The sequence below is a fragment of the Scyliorhinus canicula genome, chromosome 16 (assembly GCF_902713615.1).
Source record: "Scyliorhinus canicula chromosome 16, sScyCan1.1, whole genome shotgun sequence".
In the NCBI taxonomy this organism is placed as follows: Eukaryota; Metazoa; Chordata; class Chondrichthyes; order Carcharhiniformes; family Scyliorhinidae; genus Scyliorhinus; species Scyliorhinus canicula.
Window position 1 is genome coordinate 143,757,248 of NC_052161.1, and position 19,763 is coordinate 143,777,010.

The window sequence follows — 19,763 nt, forward strand, 5'->3', positions numbered from 1 at the left end:
AAGCAAATGAATGAGTGAGTGCCTATGTTTCCTCAATGCTGTTTTTTTTTGGATTGTGTCATTTTCTGGCACACTTTGACCCCCCATTGGTTGGAAAGTGAGATTCACCATCGAATACGAACAGGAGGATATCAAGGAGTTTTTCCATGAATGAATGGATGTATTTAAATTGTCTTGCTTTAGTTTTATTGGTTTTTTTTAATGGGCATAATTCGAAAACAAAGCATTTCTTAATCTTCAATGGATACTTTTGGATTTGGATTTGTTTATCGTCACATGTACCGAGCTACAGTTAAAAGTATTTTTCTGCGTGCAGTTCTATTAATGATAATCATTATAATAGATACACCTACTCAGCCACTATGAAAACTTGCAATTGTCAGGAAAGTGAAGGAACCCTTTCAACAGTGGACACCTCTATTAGTAAAGTTCAGAAGCATAGCAGCTTACTTTAAACTTTGACACACTGAATTAAGTAGTTTGTGGCTAACATTAATGTGCTGAATTTGTTAAAGTAGGTCTTAAACCTTCACCTCAAGCAGAGAATTGCAACTAAATCTGATACTTGATTGAAGCTTTCCAGATTCCCATTTAAACCTAATTACAATATATAGTGTTACAAGGGAACCTGCCGGGGAAACTCAGTAACTGAATAAAAGAACACTTGCTATGCTATGATTTCTTCGCCTTTCCCAGTCAGTGAGCTCAGTATTGGTCCAGGCGAGAGTTCTTTCTATCTCCATAAACGCAAAATGAATTTCTCCAACAAACACATACTTTTGCTGCTCTTCTTAAAGTTGCCATCTGCGTATGGTAAGTGTCTGCAAACTAACGTTCAACTTTCATGACTTTCTTTAGTCATGCGTGAGATTTGATTGCTGTGTACTTTCTAACTTGAGTTGAGAATATTTTTAAAGCATAGGTTATTAAATATTTTTGTGTTACTTTGTCTTCTGAAACTGAAGGTGTGTAATATCAACTCAAGCAAAATCAGAGAAGTTTGCTACGGACACAGGAGCCAAACTGCTCCTTACTTTCTTCACAGCAAACATGTCCAACCAAATAACAGAAGTGCTGAAAGTTTACTTACTGGGAATAATGGGATATAACATTATTGCCACTGCTGTTCATCTTGTGGCTGTCAATGTATGATTGTCACGTAATCTGCTGGTGAAAATATATCTGCATGAATCTCATAGGAAGGTGTTCAGGTGATATCATTGGGCAGCTTTATTTTAATTCTTCCTCAGGTCGATCTCGGATTGTTGGTGGATATTCAGTCTTGCCTCATTCGATCAAATACCAAGTCTCTCTGAAGAGGCCAGGAGGAGCCCATTACTGTGGGGGGTCTCTGATCCATCGGCGATGGGTTTTGACAGCTGCACACTGCAATTATGGGTTTGTGGAATTCTGAATTAAAAATATTCCATTTACGATAATGAAGGAGATTATAATCCGCGCAAAACCATGAAATGTGTGTTCCTGCTTCATTACAGTGGTACTGAGTTAATGCAAATAGTAGCAGGAGAACATTCACTAACTCGATACGAAGGTACTGAACAACTGTTTCGTCCAGCGAAGGTCATACCACATCCTCAATATGACTCAAAGAAAAAAGATTCTGACATCATGTTGATTAAGGTAAATGTCTGGTCCTCGATATCTGCGAGTATTGAACCTTGGTAAATGTTAAACTCTGATACCTACAATTTTCTTCTGCAATAGGAAGAAACACTCAAAGACAGAGCATCTTACTTGTAACTGCATCTGCGAGAACAATAAATGCTGACATAAAAATATCAAAACAAATTTGTTTTACATTGATAGCGAATACTGTTCACTTTTCTACAGCCATAATATTCCAGTGATGGACTCCACAAATTCCTTATTCAACTGGATTTGAACACATACCTAAACCATCATTCAGGGTTTAGAACAGTTTGCAAATCTGTCAGTACTAACCATCAGAAATGAAGGAATGGATATCCACTTCTGTTGACCTACTTAAATGGTAATCAATCCCTGAAGCCACATAATGTGTTTTCTACAATGAAGCAGCTTTTCAGAGTTTTTCTATTGACCTTCTGTCTAACCCAGGTTCTGTTGTTTAAAATTCAAGCTTATTATCATATGGCTAAATCTCTCACATTGGCAGTCACATTACCCCAAAGTCAGGGAAGAATGATCAAAACCAGGAATATCTGATTTCTTCTGATTCTAAGTTTTCGTATGTGACTTAATAATGAGATTTAATAATGTGGACAAATTGCTGCTTTTATTCTTTTTCAACATTAAGATGAATAAAGACATTTGAACAACATTGATTAGAAATCGGAGCATTCACACAGTCCACCCACATTGGCTGCTTCTCCATTGAGCAGAGACCTGATTGGGTGGAGAACAGAGTGTGGCGGGAAGAATGGCACCAAACCTGTTGTAATGCTCGGACGCCCGCAGCGGGAAATCCACCGGGTGGGTTTCGGTGCCCAGCCTGGCCCTGACGCAGGGGACCCTGAGATGGGTCAAGGGGGTCAGAGAATAACTGAGGTGCCCTCAAATCCATCAGAAGGTCCCCATCTCCCACTGACAAGTAGGAGCATCCTCCCCCCCCCCATCACAGGAATAATGGGACACCATCCCCCACCCCTGCACAACACGCAGGCATGAGGGTGACCTAATCCTTCCCACTGACCTCCCTATAGCCCCTTAATCAGACTTCCACAACCCCCCCCATCAGATCCCCCATCAGTCATCCCCAATCAGACCCCCTGTCAGTCACCCCCTGCAGACCCCCGATCAGAGACCCTCAATCAGAGACCGTCCATCAGAGACCCTTAACGAGAGACCCATATCAGAGACACCCATCAGTCACCCTCTCCCCCCCCCCCCCAGTTTAGAGACATCCATCAGTCACCCCTCCTCCTCAAAGATGCCCATGAGTCTCCTCTGCCCTAGAGCTAAACAGCAGTCCAGGCAGTAGAGTGAAAAATCACTGCATTTTCACTTACCCTTCCCTAACTGGAACAAGGAGCTAAGTGTTCTCCACTGAGAAGAAAAAAGGAAGTGAAAGCACTTAACCCCTTTTTGATGTGCCCAGGGGCTGTCAATCATAGCAAGAATGTCTATAATCCTTGTGGTCAGTATCAACAGAGGGTACTTGAGATGCATTCAAGCCTGAAGGGAAAGATAAATAAACAAACTTAAACAGCTGTGTCAATCACTGGCTAAAGCAATGTAGTTCTGGAAGATTTCCATTTCAAAGGGATTTGAAACTCTTTCAAGTATATTTAGATTTCCAGGAAGCCTCTGACACTTTTGTCTGATACAGAAGATGTTAGTGAAAGGGAAGTTAAAATGTAGCGAATTGTCACTAGACTGCCTGGACTACTCTTTAACTTTTAGCCAAGGGTGACTGACGGCGAGTTTAATGTGTTAGAAATGGGTTCACAGACCTTCCAATTAAATACTAATTTGATGCCAATTATCCAATAGAAGTCACTGATATATAAAGGGGTTACAGGTGGCACTATTTGTTGGTGGAGATTGTGTGTGAAGTTGGATCAAAAAATAAAGGTGGTTTATGGAGAAGCAGAACTCTTGTCTCCTTTACTCTACAGCAACCCAGAAGCGCAAACATGCTGGAAGTCACTGTTTGGGATTCAAATGGGGGCAGTCTCGGAGGGGGGGATCTCATGGTGGATCTGTGGGGTGTCTGATGTGGGGTCTGAACGAGGGGTTCATGAGGGGAAGTCAGATCACTCTCATGCATCTGCGCTGTGGGGGGATAACATTCTACCCGTGCTGGGGGAGGAGGATGTCCCTACTTGTCAGCAGGGGCGGGAGGGGGCTGGATTAGCATTGTGAGGGAGGGGGCTGGATTAGCATTGTGAGGGAGGGGACTGGATATGCATTGTGAGGGAGGGGGCTGGATATGCATTTTGAGGGTGGGGGCTAGATTTGCATTGCGGGGGAGGGGGCTGGATATGCATTGCGGGGGTGGGAGCTGGATTTGCATTGCGGGGGTGGGGGGCTAGATTTGCATTGTGGGGGAGGGAGCTGGATATGCATTGTGGGGGAGGGGGCTGGATTTGCATTGTGGGGGAGGGAGCTGGATATGCATTGTGGGGGAGGGGGCTGGATTTGCATTGCGGGGAGGGGGCTGGTTATGCATTGTGGGGGAGGGGGCTGGATTTGCATTGCGGAGGAGGGGGTTGGATTTGCATTGTGGGGGAGGGGGCTGGATATGCATTGCGGAGGAGGGGGCTGGATTTGCATTGCCGAGGAGGGGGCTGGATTTGCATTGTGGGGGAGGGGGCTGGATTTGCATTGCGGGGGAGGGGGCTGGATTTGCATTGCGGGGGAGGGGGCTGAATTTGCATTGTGGGGGAGGGGGCTGGATTTGCATTGCGGAGGAGGGGGCTGGATTTGCATTGCGGGGGAGGGGGCTGGATTTGCATTGTGGGGGAGGGGGCTGGATTTGCATTGCGGAGGAGGGGGCTGGATTTGCATTGTGAGGGAGGGGGCTGGATATGCATTACGGGGAGGGAGCTGGGTTTGCATTGCGGAGGAGGGGGCTGGATTTGCATTGCCGAGGAGGGGGCTGGATTTGCATTGTGAGGGAGGGGGCTGGATATGCATTACGGGGAGGGGGCTGGATTTGCATTGCGGGGGAGGGGGCTGGATTTGCATTGTGGGGGACGGGGCTGGATTAGCATTGTGGGGGAGGGAGCTGGATTTTCATTGCGGGGGAGGGGGCTGGATATGCATTGTGGGGGAGGGGGCTGGATATGCATTACGGGAAGGGGGCTGGATTTGCATTGCGGAGGAGGGGGCTGGATTTGCATTGTGGGGGAGGGGGCTGGATTTGCATTGCGGGGGAGGGGGCTGGATTTGTTTTGCGGGGAGGGGGCTGGATTTGCATTGCGGGGGAGGGGGCTGGATTTGCATTGCGGAGGAGGGGGCTGGATTTGCATTGCGGAGGAGGGGGCTGGATTTGCATTGTGGGGGAGGGGGCTGGATTTGCATTGCGGGGGAGGGGGCTGGATTTGCATTGCGGAGGAGGGGGCTGGATTTGCATTGTGGGGGAGGGGGCTGGATTTGCATTGCGGAGGAGGGGGCTGGATTTGCATTGCGGAGGAGGGGGCTGGATTTGCATTGTGAGGGAGGGGGCTGGATATGCATTACGGGGAGGGGGCTGGATTTGCATTGCGGGGGAGGGGGCTGAATTTGCATTGCGGGGGAGGGGGCTGGATTTGCATTGTGGGGGAGGGCACTGGATTTGCATTGCGGAGGAGGGGGCTGGATTTGCATTGCGGAGGAGGGGGCTGGATTTGCATTGTGGGGGAGGGGGCTGGATTTGCATTGTGGGGGAGGGGGCTGGATTTGCATTGCGGGGAGGGGGCTGAATTTGCATTGCGGGGGAGGGGGCTGGATTTGCATTGTGGGGGAGGGGGCTGGATTTGCATTGCGGGGGAGGGGGCTGGAATTGCATTGCGGAGGAGGGGGCTGGATTCGCATTGCGGAGGAGGGGGCTGGATTAGCATTGTGGGGGAGGGGGCTGGATTTGCTTTGTGGGGGAGGGGGCTGGATTAGCATTGTGGGGGAGGGGGCCACTCACTCAGCCAAATGTCGGGATGCTGATGGAATGTGGCCCATGCATATATATATTGGCATGGTAAAGGGGAGAGTCTCACACAGTGGGCCCGAGTGCCAGGCGAGACCAGGAATGATTCTCCGCTGCCCGGGGCATCTCAGAATGCAGAATCCCGGCCGTTGGGTTTATTGTCTTCTTTTTAAATAAATCTCCAATAATCATTAATCTAAATGCTCCCTTGAAGAAGATACAAGATATACATGCACATGGTAAGAATATTTTTTCTGAATAAGATGTTTTTAAAATCCAAAAAGTATTTGTTACTAACCGGCTATTGCTCCTTCTGCAGAGCGACTCCTCTGAATGTGAGTATCTATTTCCTGAGGTGGCAAAGCTTCAAGAGAATGGGAGCTTTTCACCTTATTGCAGCCAAAAAGAGCAACATAGACACAGGAGCAGGCCATTCAGCCCATCGAACCTGCTCTGCGAATCAATAGGATCGTGGCTGATCAATTGCCTCAGTGCCACGTCTTTGTGCTGTTCCCATATCTCTGGATGTTGTTAATATCCAGGCGACTCTTTGACCAACGTGAAATGAGAGCTCACTGACTGGTGGTCCAGGAAATCAGATAACAGAATAACGAAGCTGTTTGAAAAATATGCAGGCTGGAGGCAAGCTGCCATGTGAATGGCCAATGGGCTGGATTCGCCGTTCCTCAGACAAAGTGTTAACGCCGGTGCAGGATTTGTGGAGTTCTATGACAGCAAAACTGGCGCCGCCCCAGACCGATTCAGCTACCGTTGAGGGGCTAGCACTGGCACCATGTGGAGCACAATTGATTCCAATGAGAAACAGTGTCAGATTCGCCGGGTCCGTGTTTGACACTCAGGAGGCTGACAAGCTGCAGCCGCACATACACACGGCACTCCCCACACACACGGCACTCCCCACACACACACTGCACTCCCCACACATACTGCACTCCCCCACACACACACTGCACTCCCCACACACACTGCACTCCCCACACACACACTGCACTCCCCACACACACTGCACTCCCCACACACACTGCACTCCCCCCGCACACACTGCACTCCCCCCGCACACACTGCACTCCCCACACACACTGCACTCCCCACACACACTGCACTCCCCACACACACTGCACTCCCCCCACACACTGCACTCCCCACATACACACGGCACTCCCCACACACACTGCACTCCCCACACACACTGCACTCTCCCCACACACTGCACACCCCACACACACTGCACTCCCCACACACACTGCACTCCCCACACACACACTGCACTCCCCACACATACACTGCACTCCCCCCCACACACTGCACACCCCACACACGCTGCACTCCCCACACACACACTGCACTCCCCACACACACTGCACTCCCCACACACACTGCACTCCCCACACACACTGCACTCCCCACACACACTGCACTCCCCACACACACTGCACTCCCCACACACACTGCACTCCCCACACACACTGCACTCCCCACACACACACTGCACTCCCCACACACACTGCACTCCCCACACACACACTGCACCCCCTGCACACACTGCACTCCCCCCACACACTGCACCCCCCGCACACACTGCACTCCCCACACACACTGCACTCCCCACAGATACACACTGCCCTCCCCACACACACTGTCCTCCCCACACACACTGCACTCCCCACACACACTGCACTCCCCGCACACACTGCACTCCCCACACACACTGCACTCCCCACACACACTGCACTCCCCCCACACACTGCACTCCCCACATACACACGGCACTCCCCACACACACTGCACTCCCCACACACACTGCACTCCCCACACACACACTGCACTCCCCACACACACACTGCACTCCCCACACACACTGCACTCCCCGCACACACACTGCACTCCCCACACACACTGCACTCCCCACACACACTGCACTCCCCACACACACACTGCACTCCCCACACACACTGCACTCCCCCCACACACTGCCCTCCCCCCACACACTGCCCTCCCCCCACACACTGCACTCCCCACACACACTGCACTCCCCACACACACACTGCACTCCCCGCGCACACTGCACTCCCCACACACACCCTGCACTCCGCACACACACTGCACTCCCCACACACACACTGCACTCCCCCCACACACTGCACTCACCACACACACTGCACTCCCCACACACACTGCACCCCCCGCACACACTGCACTCCCCACACACACTGCACTCCCCACACACACTGCACTCCCCACACACACTCATCCCAGCCCCACACACACACTGCACTCCCCGCGCACACTGCACTCCCCCCACACACTGCACTCCCCACAGATACACACTGCCCTCCCCACACACACTGTCCTCCCCACACACACTGCACTCCCCACACACACTGCACTCCCCGCACACACTGCACTCCCCACACACACTGCACTCCCCACACACACTGCACTCCCCCCCACACACTGCACTCCCCACATACACACGGCACTCCCCACACACACTGCACTCCCCACACACACTGCACTCCCCACACACACACTGCACTCCCCACACACACACTGCACTCCCCACACACACTGCACTCCCCGCACACACACTGCACTCCCCACACACACTGCACTCCCCACACACACTGCACTCCCCACACACACACTGCACTCCCCACACACACTGCACTCCCCCCACACACTGCCCTCCCCCCACACACTGCCCTCCCCCCACACACTGCACTCCCCACACACACTGCACTCCCCACACACACACTGCACTCCCCGCGCACACTGCACTCCCCACACACACACTGCACTCCCCACACACACTGCACTCCCCACACACACACTGCACTCCCCCCACACACTGCACTCCCCACACACACTGCACTCCCCGCACACACTGCATTCCCCACACACACTGCACTCCCCACACACACTGCATTCCCCACACACACTGCACTCCCCACACACACTGCACTCCCCACACACACTGCACTCCCCACACACACTGCACTCCCCCCACACACTGCACTCCCCACACACACACTGCACTCCCCCTCCACACACTGCACTCCCCACACACACTGCACTCCCCACACACACTGCACTCCCCACACACACTGCACTCCCCACACACACACTGCACTCCCCACACACACACTGCACTCCCCACACACACACTGCACTCCCCACACACTGCACTCCCCCCGCACACACTGCACTCCCCACACACACACTGCACTCCCCCCACACACTGCACTCCCCACACACACACTGCACTCCCCACACACACGGCACTCCCCACACACACTGCACTCCCCACACACACTGCACTCCCCACACACACTGCACTCCCCACACGCACTGCACTCCCCACACACACTGCACTCCCCGCACACACTGCACTCCCCACACACACTGCACTCCCCCCACACACACTGCACTCCCCACACACACGGCACTCCCCACACACACACTGCACTCCCCCCGCACACACTGCACTCCCCACACACACTGCACTCCCCACACACACTGCACTCCCCACACACACTGCACTCCCCACACACACTGCACTCCCCACACACATTGCACTCCCCACACACACTGCACTCCCCACACACACTGCACTCCCCACACACACTGCACTCCCCACACACATTGCACTCCCCACCCACACTGCACTCCCCCACACACACTGCACTCCCCCCGCACACTGCACTCCCCACACACACTGCACTCCCCACACACACTGCACTCCACACACACACTGCACTCCCCACACACACTGCACTCCCCAAACACACTGCACTCCCCCCCGCACACACTGCACTCCCCACACACAGTGCACTCCCCACACACACTGCACTCCCCACACACACACTGCACTCCCCACACACACTGCACTCCCCACACACACTGCACTCCCCACACACACTGCACTCCCCCCACACACTGCACTCCCCACACACACTGCACTCCCCACACACACTGCACTCCCCACACACACTGCACTCCCCACACACACTGCACTCCCCACCCACACTGCACTCCCCCACACACACTGCACTCCCCCCGCACACTGCACTCCCCACACACACTGCACTCCCCACACACACTGCACTCCCCCCCGCACACACTGCAGTCCCCACACACACTGCACTCCCCACACACACTGCACTCCCCACACACACTGCACTCCCCACACACACACTGCACTCCCCCCACACACTGCACTCCCCACACACACTGCACTCCCCCCACACACTGCACTCCCCCCACACACTGCACTCCCCACACACACTGCACTCCCCACACACACTGCACTCCCCACACACACTGCACTCCCCACACACACTGCACTCCCCCCGCACACTGCACTCCCCACACACACTGCACTCCCCACACACACTGCACTCCCCACACACACTGCACTCCCCACACACACTGCACTCCCCCCCGCACACACTGCACTCCCCACACACACTGCACTCCCCACACACACTGCACTCCCCACACACACTGCACTCCCCCCGCACACACTGCACTCCCCATACACACTGCACTCCCCCCACACACACTGCACTCCCCACACACACTGCACTCCCCCCGCACACACTGCACTCCCCCCACACACTGCACTCCCCACACACACACTGCACTCCCCACACACACTGCACTCCCCACACACACTGCACTCCCCACACACACACTGCACTCCCCGCACACACTGCACTCCCCCCACACACTGCACTCCCCCCACACACTGCACTCCCCACACACACTGCACTCCCCCCCACACACACTGCACTCCCCCCCACACACACTGCACTCCCCACACACACACTGCACTCCCCACACACACTGCACTCCCCGCACACACACTGCACTCCCCACACACACTGCACTCCCCACACACACTGCACTCCCCACACACTCCATCCCGGCAGCAAGGAGAATGGCCACAAGATTCACTGACGTGGATCTGGGGAGCCTGCTGGATGCCATGGAGGTTAGGGTGGCAACCCTGTTTCCCGGGGCGGGGGGAGACTGCCAGCCATTTGCCGTGCCTGAAGGCAGCTAGCAGAGGGGGCCGACACTGTCGGCTCAGTCACTCGGACTGGCCAGCATGGCAGGAAAAAACTGCACAACTTCCTCAGAGCAGCCAGGGTGAGTAGGCAGCACTGAGCCCCTGACACCAACCCCCATCCCACACACCCATAACACCCCCCCCCCCCCCAATCCAGAGGACGGTGGAACCCCCATCCTGCACTACATGCCGGCATCAATACCGGCCGCCATGGCTGGGCGCCCTGGCAACTGAAGGCTCCTTCAACCCACCCTCTGGGCCGCATGCGTCGGGCTGTCTAATGCTCTGTTTTCAGTTTTTTCCACAGGAGAAGGCCACCCACAACTGCTGGGAGCGGGAGAAATCCGAAGGGGGATTGCCGGACCTGCTTCACTTCACGGCAGCAGGGCCCTAGGCGTGGTCAGTGGGTCATCCAAGTGCTATACTGGAGGGGCTTTCCAGAGCAGTCCATGCACCTGAACTGCATCTTCTGGAGGCCAGAGCATTGCTCGATCGCACTCCTGGCTGCCGCATGCTTTGTTGTCGTGGGTCTCCGCCAGATAGGCGTCATCAGCCATGGCCGCAGTGGATAACCCCTGTCACCCAGGAGCCAACCCCCTCAGACACGGTGCCAGGCTGAAGGTGGTGTGCACACTGCCCGGGTATCGGGCACAGACGTGTATGCTGCGCAGCTGATGGCCACACACCAGCTGCATGTTTATCGAGTGGAACCCCTTTCGGTTTGTAGAGCGGCCTGTCATCCGTGGGGGCTCATAGGGGGGGACAAGCATCCCGTCAATCACCCCCTGGACCTGGGGCATCCCGGTGATGGCAGCGAACCCCGCTGCCCGGCATCGTGGTGGGCTTGGTCCACATGGAAATGGATGCACTGAGGCGTCTGGGTATATAGGGGCCTCCTTGACAGCGAGGATGCACCTGTGCACCAAGCTCTGTGAGATCCCGGACAGGCTCCCACTCGACCCTGGAAGGACCCCGTCATGTAGAAGTTCACCTTGACGGCCACCGGGAGCCACCTGCCCCTACATATCCTCCCCCCTCCCATCTCCGCAGCCATGGCCCCATTGGGTGGCGGCCGGTTGGGTGATGGCCACTCCTCTGCTGCCCACTCCTCTGCTGCCCACTCCTTGCTGCCCACTCCACTGCTGCCCACTCCTGTGCTGCCCACTCCTCTGCTATGGAGGGTGCGGTGCAGGGGTGCGGGGGTGGTAGGGTGGAGGGTTGGGGCTGCGGTATGGAGGTAAGAGCATCTATATGCCGCTGTTACTCTGCAGACGGTTGGTGGTCAGTGGGGTGCGCAGCACGATGGCTGCCTTACAGGCCGTGGCAATGGCGGTCCATGCCAGGACAATGCTCCAGTCCCATTGGTTGGGGATCACCCGGCCCCCTGGCTGGTCCCCCCATCACCTCCTGGCCCTGGCTGGCCACCCCGCAGCCAGACCGGCCAGTGTCCGATCCAGCAGCCCACGGTCACACCTCTCTGTGACCAACCTTCGCCTGTCTCGCCCCCATCAGCCACGGCACCTGTTTCCCCCATGCAAGGCGGAGAATGGTAGAGGCCCTGGAGAATACCTGGTCAGGCCCACTAATAACATGCCAACAGCGTTTACTGTGTGTGCAGAGTGAAACGCATCGACGCCGATGTCGAGGCGACGGACAATCACGATTTGGCACCCGCCACAATTTTGGTGTCAAAAACAATTCTCCGCCGAATCGCGTTTCCCGATTCTGCCTTCAGCCAACATTGAACCCCGCCCCTGATATTTATGTCAGTTTACAAACTGCCTGGTTTGCTAAAGGAAACGCATCTCCCCACACTAACATTAAAATATCCAACTAATCTAGGACACATGAAGAGACTAGACATCTTTATCAGGCACAAGAGTTTGACATATTCCCATTATTTGGAGAAAGAGTTGGGATGAAGGATCCATCGGGACAGGATTCTCCGTCTGAGAGACCGGGGGGGGGGGGGGGGGGGGGGGGGGGGTTTCTTTGTCCCGCCCCGCTAGATTTCTGGTTCAGCACGCTGTCAGGTTAATGGTTAATGGGGTTTGCCGTTGTGAGGCAGCCCCCCACCATTGGGAAACCCCCGGCCTGCCCCGGGAAACCAAAGGGCACAATTCTCCCAAATGGGAACAAGGTCCCCGAGCGAGTGAGTTTAGCCGCGTGTTCCCCGGCGCTCGCAGTACTGAGAAACGCATGACTATTCAATCCGGCTTACGTTGTACAGTGGGGCCTGAAAGGGGGATGCACAGCCATTGCCACACGTAGCTCCATTTTGTGCAGTTGGGACCTCCATTTAAAAATGGCGTCCTGATCTCCAAGGCTCCCAAAATGATTCCCGACCTCCACCCCAGCTCGGACGCTCTATGGGAAGGTCCACAGCCCCCTCCCCCATCCCGCAACTCATCACCACCCACACAGCGCACCCCCGACCCGACTGCATGCACACAAAGTGATGGATGTGGGGGCGGAGAATGGACGTTAATGCCGGAATCCGGCGCGACACCGCTCCCGTGACCAGAGAATCACCACAAATCACGCGCACGCGGTCTACGTGGCGCAGGAAGGGGGCCATTGACAGACGGCGGGATTCTCCAAGTGTAACTGGCCGAGTTCCCGACGGTGTGGGTCTTTCATGGTTCCACCCGTTGGGGACTCAGCGTGGTGACTGCAGACTCAGTCCGCGGGTGCCCTGGTGGGGGGCGGGGAGATCCTTCACTGGGGGGGGGGGGGGGGGTTCTCACTGACGGCCAGGCTATTGATGGGGGGCCACTGATCCGCGGGCACGCGTGATCTCGGTGGGGGGGGGGGCTTATCTTTTTGGTGCCGGCCCGCGGTGTGGGTCGGCCATGTCATGCAGAGAGGCCGCTGCAGGCAGCCGCTGTGCACACGTGTGGACCCCCAGCCGTAAGTACAGGGCCCCGTATCCACAGCCAGAGCTGCGAGGAGCACTCCGGGGCCCTGCCAGCCCCCTGCAGGGAGGAGAATCGCTCCGGACTATCTTCAGGAATGTCCAGAGTGATTCGCTTGCGCTTTGATGCTGGAATAGGGACATAACCCCATTATTGGAGAATCCTGCCCCTGATTCTCCCCCGATCACGATTCACGATTTCTGCATCGCGAGTAAGGGAATCCAGCCCCAGTGATTTTATCAGCCTGGTGTCCTGGGCTATCGCACAGAAGCAAAACACTGGAGATACTGGAAACCTGAAATACAACAGATGACTTTGGAAATACTCAGCAGGACAGGCAGCATCTACAGAGGTAACATTTGAAATTGGTGACTTTTCACGAGTTCTGATGCCAGCTAATCATTTCCCAAATGTAACATTTTTAAAGTTCCATCTCCTTTAAATAGATAGATGAGAGTGTGTAACAGTTTACAACTAAAACATTTGTTTACTGACCAAGAATGTCTTGTGTCTCTAAAACAGCTTTCAAGACCTGCAAGTCTGAATTATTTTGTTGGAATTGTAGCATTGCCTCGCCAAAAATCATCGTTAGATGCAGACACATTGTGCCAAGTGTCTGGCTGGGGTTTCGTTAGTGCGAATGGAAGGTTCATGCCAAGGATGTTGAGGGCAGTTAAAGTGCCCATTGTGTCTCCTTCACTGTGTAATCACACTGAGTCTTACAATGGAAACATCACCACCAACATGATCTGTGCTGGATTCACTACAGGAGGAAAGGATTCATGTCAGGTATTGATCCATTCACTCATCATTAAGGCATTAGTAAAGATTCAAATGTCGACGGCCAGTACTTTCTATCACAAACTGTAATCAATGCACAGACTTTATCACAGCATACTTTATAAATTAGTATCGGTATTCAGAGAAGAGTTGGGTGATCTGCAGTGGGTCAGAACAATATTCTTTTAGCAATGGCACATGGATTTGAACCCAGCCCAGATTAACGAGATGAAAGTTTCTGCTCTGTGCCAAGTGTAGGAACTGGCTATGGGAAAGTGGCAGAGAGTATCGATACCTGAAATTCCTGGGATTGCACTGACAGCAAAGTGACTCACATTTGCCAACGTGGTCTTGGAAATATTATAATTGGAAAACTATGGGAATATCATTCAGGAAGAGCGGGATTGCAGCTGACTGAGTACCGTCCATGTCTTGCACGAAAGCTTCCTCGTCTGTGTGGCCCAGTTTCACTGCTTCAACCAGGGGACCTCCATTAGTTGTGTGTCTGAATAAAGTTAATGAAGGATTTTAAAACCCGTTTGAATATTTGATTGGGAATTTTAACTGTGAAAATGCTATGGATGCAGCTATTTGCTGAGGTTTGGTCAGGTTCTGGAGCGATCATCATTTACTCACTACCTCTTGGTGAAGATATATAACAATGTGGGGCCAAGGAAAGGCAAATAACAAGAGCAGGATGTGGCATCCCACTGCAATCACTGAAACCTTTACATCCATGGCTTTTGATTAGTTAATAAACAGCCTTGGATTTCAGCCAATGAAAATGCATATTTTACAATCTTGTCTTTCCTGTATCATTAGACAGGATAAAACCAGTAATTTATTTTCCATAATTGTACCAAAAGGTGTTGAATAAAGATTGACATCCATAGCTCAGTAAATCCAGTAAACACAATATTGACATTTCTCAATGAAAAGCCAACTTAGAAATGGAAGCGATTTTACAACGTAGTGTGTTGACTTTAGGGAAACGTCGATCCTTTCAATGCAGAAAGAGGCCATTTGGCCCATCAAGTCTTCACCATCCTTCTGAAAGAGCACCCTACCTGGGCCCAACCCCCCCCCCCCCCCCCCCCATCTCCATTACCCCACCCTGAGGGGCAATTTAACATGGTCAATCCACCTAATCTGCACACCTTTGGACTGTAGGCGGAAAGCGAAGCACCCGGAGGAAACCCACGCAGATACGGGGAGAAGGTGCAAACTCCACACAGACAGTGACCTGAGGGCGGAATTGGATCCAGGTCTCTGCCGCTGTGGGGCAGCAGTGCTAACCACTGTGCCACCATGCTGCTAGTCTGCTATCTGAGTGACAATAACAATCAATTCAATTCTCAAACTAAATATTGAGATACCACTGATAAAAAGCGATATCTGTGAAGATTAATTTTGTTGGGTTAGGTAGAGTTTAGAGTTTAATCTTTCAAATTATAATTCATTTCTGTCTTTTATCTAAATATCAAAATCTATAGGCCTTTGAATAAGCAAGCAGTAAATACGATTCATCAATGTATTGCCACAATTACTTTGGCCGACAAAGAAGTGGTTATTATACTTGGCATTGATTGAAATGGAAATTATCTCTGTTGTTAAAAGAGTGAGTAGCTATGGTTTATTTGAGATAAATTTAATTCATTATGTGCCATTAACTCATATGCAACATTCTATTGTTTATTCACAGGGGGATTCTGGTGGCCCGCTGATTTGCAAGGGCAGAATATATGGCGTGGTGTCATGGGGCAAGTTCTGTGGTGATGGGAGATTTCCTGGGGTGTATACAGCTGTGGCAAAGTTTCGTAATTGGATTATAAGGACCATCAAAAGGGCATAAAGCAATTTGTTTATCCTTCACATGTAGCAATGATCATTATTCTGCTCCCTCTCTGTCAGTTTAACCAGTTAAAAAGCACAGGCTGACTGGATTAATTTGAAGCAAGGGAGAGTGAGAAAATTGATTTGTTTGGAATTCATTAAATCATAGTATAATACACCATAGGCAGAGGCCATTTCACCCATCGTGCAAGTACTAGCTCTTTGTAGAGATAGTCAATTGATCCCATTCCCTTGTGGCATTTAAGTTACTTTTATAATTTGAAAATTCTATTCATAATCATAATTAGAAAAATCTTCTGAACCTGTGCATCAACGTGTAAAGATTTTAAATATAATGATTCAGAAAACAGAATTTATTGAAATAAGAACGAAAGAGGCAGATCTGCATTTGATGGTTGTATTATTTTAATAGTTTAGCTTATAAAATGATATGTACAATACTTTAATTTATGATTAACTCCAAAGTAACTAATTGATTTAATTTTCTTAACAATAAAATGGCTCCAAACTTGTAAGACACAGTCTTGAATAAATTATTTTTATGACTTTTACTACATTTACATTTCAAAGCACAGCTCAAAGCTGGGTCTATTGAAATTAAATATTTTATACATGCTTACTTGTTGACTTTAGTCTATACTTAAAATGGGAAATTAATTAATATTACTTAATAAAAATATTCTGGATTCTATTGTTGTTTATCGTTTTGTTTCTAATTTCCCCCGTCATTTTTGCTGATGGCCAAGATCCATCCCGCAGCACCGTGCCATCGTCACTGACAGCCTAGTGATACTTTACTCAATCCATCTTTCATGTGTGTGTAAACAGGGAACATTGACACAATGTGAAATACCGGACGAGTAATCCAGAAATCTGGACTATTAAATAATGTGAGACCTACCCGGCGGGGCGGGGGGTCCCGGCGTAGCGGAGAGGCGCCACCCACTCTGGCGTCGGGCCTCCCGAAAGGTGCGGAATTCTCCGCACCTTTGGGGGCCAGGCCCGCGACGGAGTGGTTGGCACCACGCCGACTGGCACCAAAACCGGCGCCAGCGGTCTTTGACGGCCACCGCCTGGCGTCGGGGCTGGCTGAAAGGCCTTTGCCGGTTCGCGCATGCGCCGGTGCGTCAGCTACCGCTAACGTCACCACCGGCGCATGCGCGGTAGGGGGGGTTCTCTTCTGCCTCTGCTATGGTGGAGGCCGTGGCGGCGGCGGAAGAAAAAGAGTGCCCCCACGGCACTGGCCCCCCTGGGTTCCGATTGCCCCCCCCCCAGGAACACGGGGGCCCGCTCGCGTAGCCAATCCCGCCGCCACCAGAGGTGGTTGAAACCACGGTGGCGGGAGAGGCCTCTCAGCGGCGGGACTGCGGCCCATCGCGGGCCGGAGAATCGCCGCAGTGGGCTCGCCGATTGGCGCGGAGGGCATGCCGATCGGCGCAACGCGATTCCCGCCCCCGCCAATTCCCGGGTGGTGGAGAATTCCGGCCATGGCGGGGGCAGGATTTTTGCCGGTCCCGGGCGATTCTCCGACCCTGCGGGGGGTCGGAGAATTTCGATCCTGAATTCTAATCCCAGTATGACGAATTCATTTAAATTAAAATATATTTTAAAATGCCAGTATTAGTAGCAATGGCCAGGATGCTAGTGGACTGTTGTAAAATTAATCTGGTTCACTAATCTCCTTTAGGAAAGGACATAAAACCATAAGACATAGGAGCAGAATTAGGCCACTTGGCCCATCGAGCCTGCTCCGCCATTCAATCATGGCTGATATTTTCTCATCCCCATTCTCCTGCCTTCTCCCCATAACCCCTGATCCCTTATTAATCAAGAGCCTATCTATCTCTGCCTTAAAGACACTCAGTGAATTGACCTCTACAGCCTTCTGCAGCAAAGAGTTCCACAGATTCACCAAACTCTGGCTAAAAAACTTCCTCCTCATCTCTGTTTTAAATGATTGTTCCTTCAGTCTGAGATTGTGCCCTCTGGTTCTAGATTTTTTTACAAGTGGAAACATCCTATCCACGTCCACTCTATCCAGGCCTCACAGTATCCTGTAAGTTTCAATAAGATCCCCTCTAATACTTCCAAACTCCAACGAGTACAGACCCAGAGTCCTCAACCGTTCCTCATACGACAAGTTCTTCATTTATTCTTGTGAACCTCCTCTGGACCCTTTCCAAGACCAGCACATCCTTCCTTGGATATGGGGCCAAAACTGCTCACAATACACCAGCTTCTGAGGCTGTTTCAGACCAGAGCCTTATACAGCCTCAGAAGTACATCCCTGGTCTTGTATTCTAGCCCTCTTGACATGAATGCTAACATTGCATTTGCCTTCTTAACTGCCGACTGAACCTGCACATTAACCTGAAGAGAATCATGAACAAGGACTCCCAAGTCCCTTTGTGCTTCTGCTTTCCGAAGCATTTTCCCATTTAGAAAATAGTCTATGCCTAGATTCCTCCTTCCAAAGTGCATAACCTCACACTTTTCCACATTGTATTTCATTTGCCACTTCATTGCCCACTCTCCTCGCTTATCCAAGTCCTTCTGCAGCCCCCTTACTTACTTAACCACTTTGGTCTCATAGTAAATCTGGACCAACAGCAATTATGGTTCATCCTTAATAATGTCCCTGGCTTGCTCTTTACTCTTTTTTTTTCAAGATTGAGATGTTGAAATCATCTTCCCACTATCTCCAACTCTAATTTATTCTCTCAAAGGTCTTTGACCGTTCAAATCCTTGTCATTCTTTCTTCAAATCGACAAGCTTTTAAAACCAAGCTTGTTTATTGCCATTTAATTTACCTAATCTTCTCTGTGGTGGGCGTGTGGCGCAGTGGTAGCGTCCTGGGGCTTAATGGCCATGGCAGCTAAGTACATTGAGTGGCCAAACATCCTCAGAGGGCAATGAGACGTGAAGGAGGAGGAATCTTCTCTGCAACGTTGATAGTTTTGTTTGGATATTAACAAAACCAGTGAGGAATGAATGATTGGCCCCAATTTTTCAATTGGAGCAGATTAGCTGATGCAGCCTCATTGAAGCCTCAAATCTGAAATTGCCGCGACGGGACGCTGCCCCAGTATTGAATTGTTACTATCACAGGCTCATTATAACTGGGCCAGTTCCTATTTTTATTCCGCACACATACACATTACAGCAGGATTTATTCTGTAGCAAGGTGCAACTGTTTCCCTAGTCCAATTGTGCAACGTGCAATTACAGCATCTTTACTGCCCCACAGTCTGGAATAGAGAACGTACATTCATATAACCTCTTTCACCCCTTCGGACAACCCAAAGCACTTTGCAGAAATTAAATTGTTGTTACTGTGCAATGTAGGGAAATGTGGCAGCCCAACATGTCCAGAGCAAAATTTGACAAAAAGCAAGGATCTATGTGATGTCCTATCAATTACGCAAAGACGAGAGTGGGATATAATCAAGGCTTTATTACACTGAGATGTGTGGCCTCCTACAGCAGCTGTACGGGGAG

The 19,763-nt window shown here is 51.7% G+C and overlaps 1 protein-coding gene across 1 annotated transcript; it reads left to right on the plus strand.

The window, feature by feature from the left end:
• Positions 1-657: 657 nt before the first annotated feature.
• On the plus strand, positions 658-16,552 carry LOC119979336 (trypsin). Its single transcript, XM_038821432.1, has 5 exons — positions 658-813; positions 1,251-1,398; positions 1,497-1,641; positions 14,153-14,419; positions 16,113-16,552. Exons 1-5 carry the CDS (start codon positions 675-677, stop codon positions 16,260-16,262), a joined length of 849 nt encoding a protein of 282 aa, XP_038677360.1. The 5' UTR covers positions 658-674; the 3' UTR covers positions 16,263-16,552.
• Positions 16,553-19,763: the final 3,211 nt, after the last annotated feature.

Bases quoted from the DNA above. Each gene is read 5' to 3' on its own strand.
- LOC119979336 (XM_038821432.1), top strand. From the start codon at position 675: ATGATTTCTTCGCCTTTCCCAGTCAGTGAGCTCAGTATTGGTCCAGGC. The intron at 1,642-14,152 runs GTAAATGTCTGG...TCTCTAAAACAG, and splicing joins CTGACATCATGTTGATTAAG to CTTTCAAGACCTGCAAGTCT. The intron at 14,420-16,112 runs GTATTGATCCAT...GTTTATTCACAG, and splicing joins GAGGAAAGGATTCATGTCAG to GGGGATTCTGGTGGCCCGCT.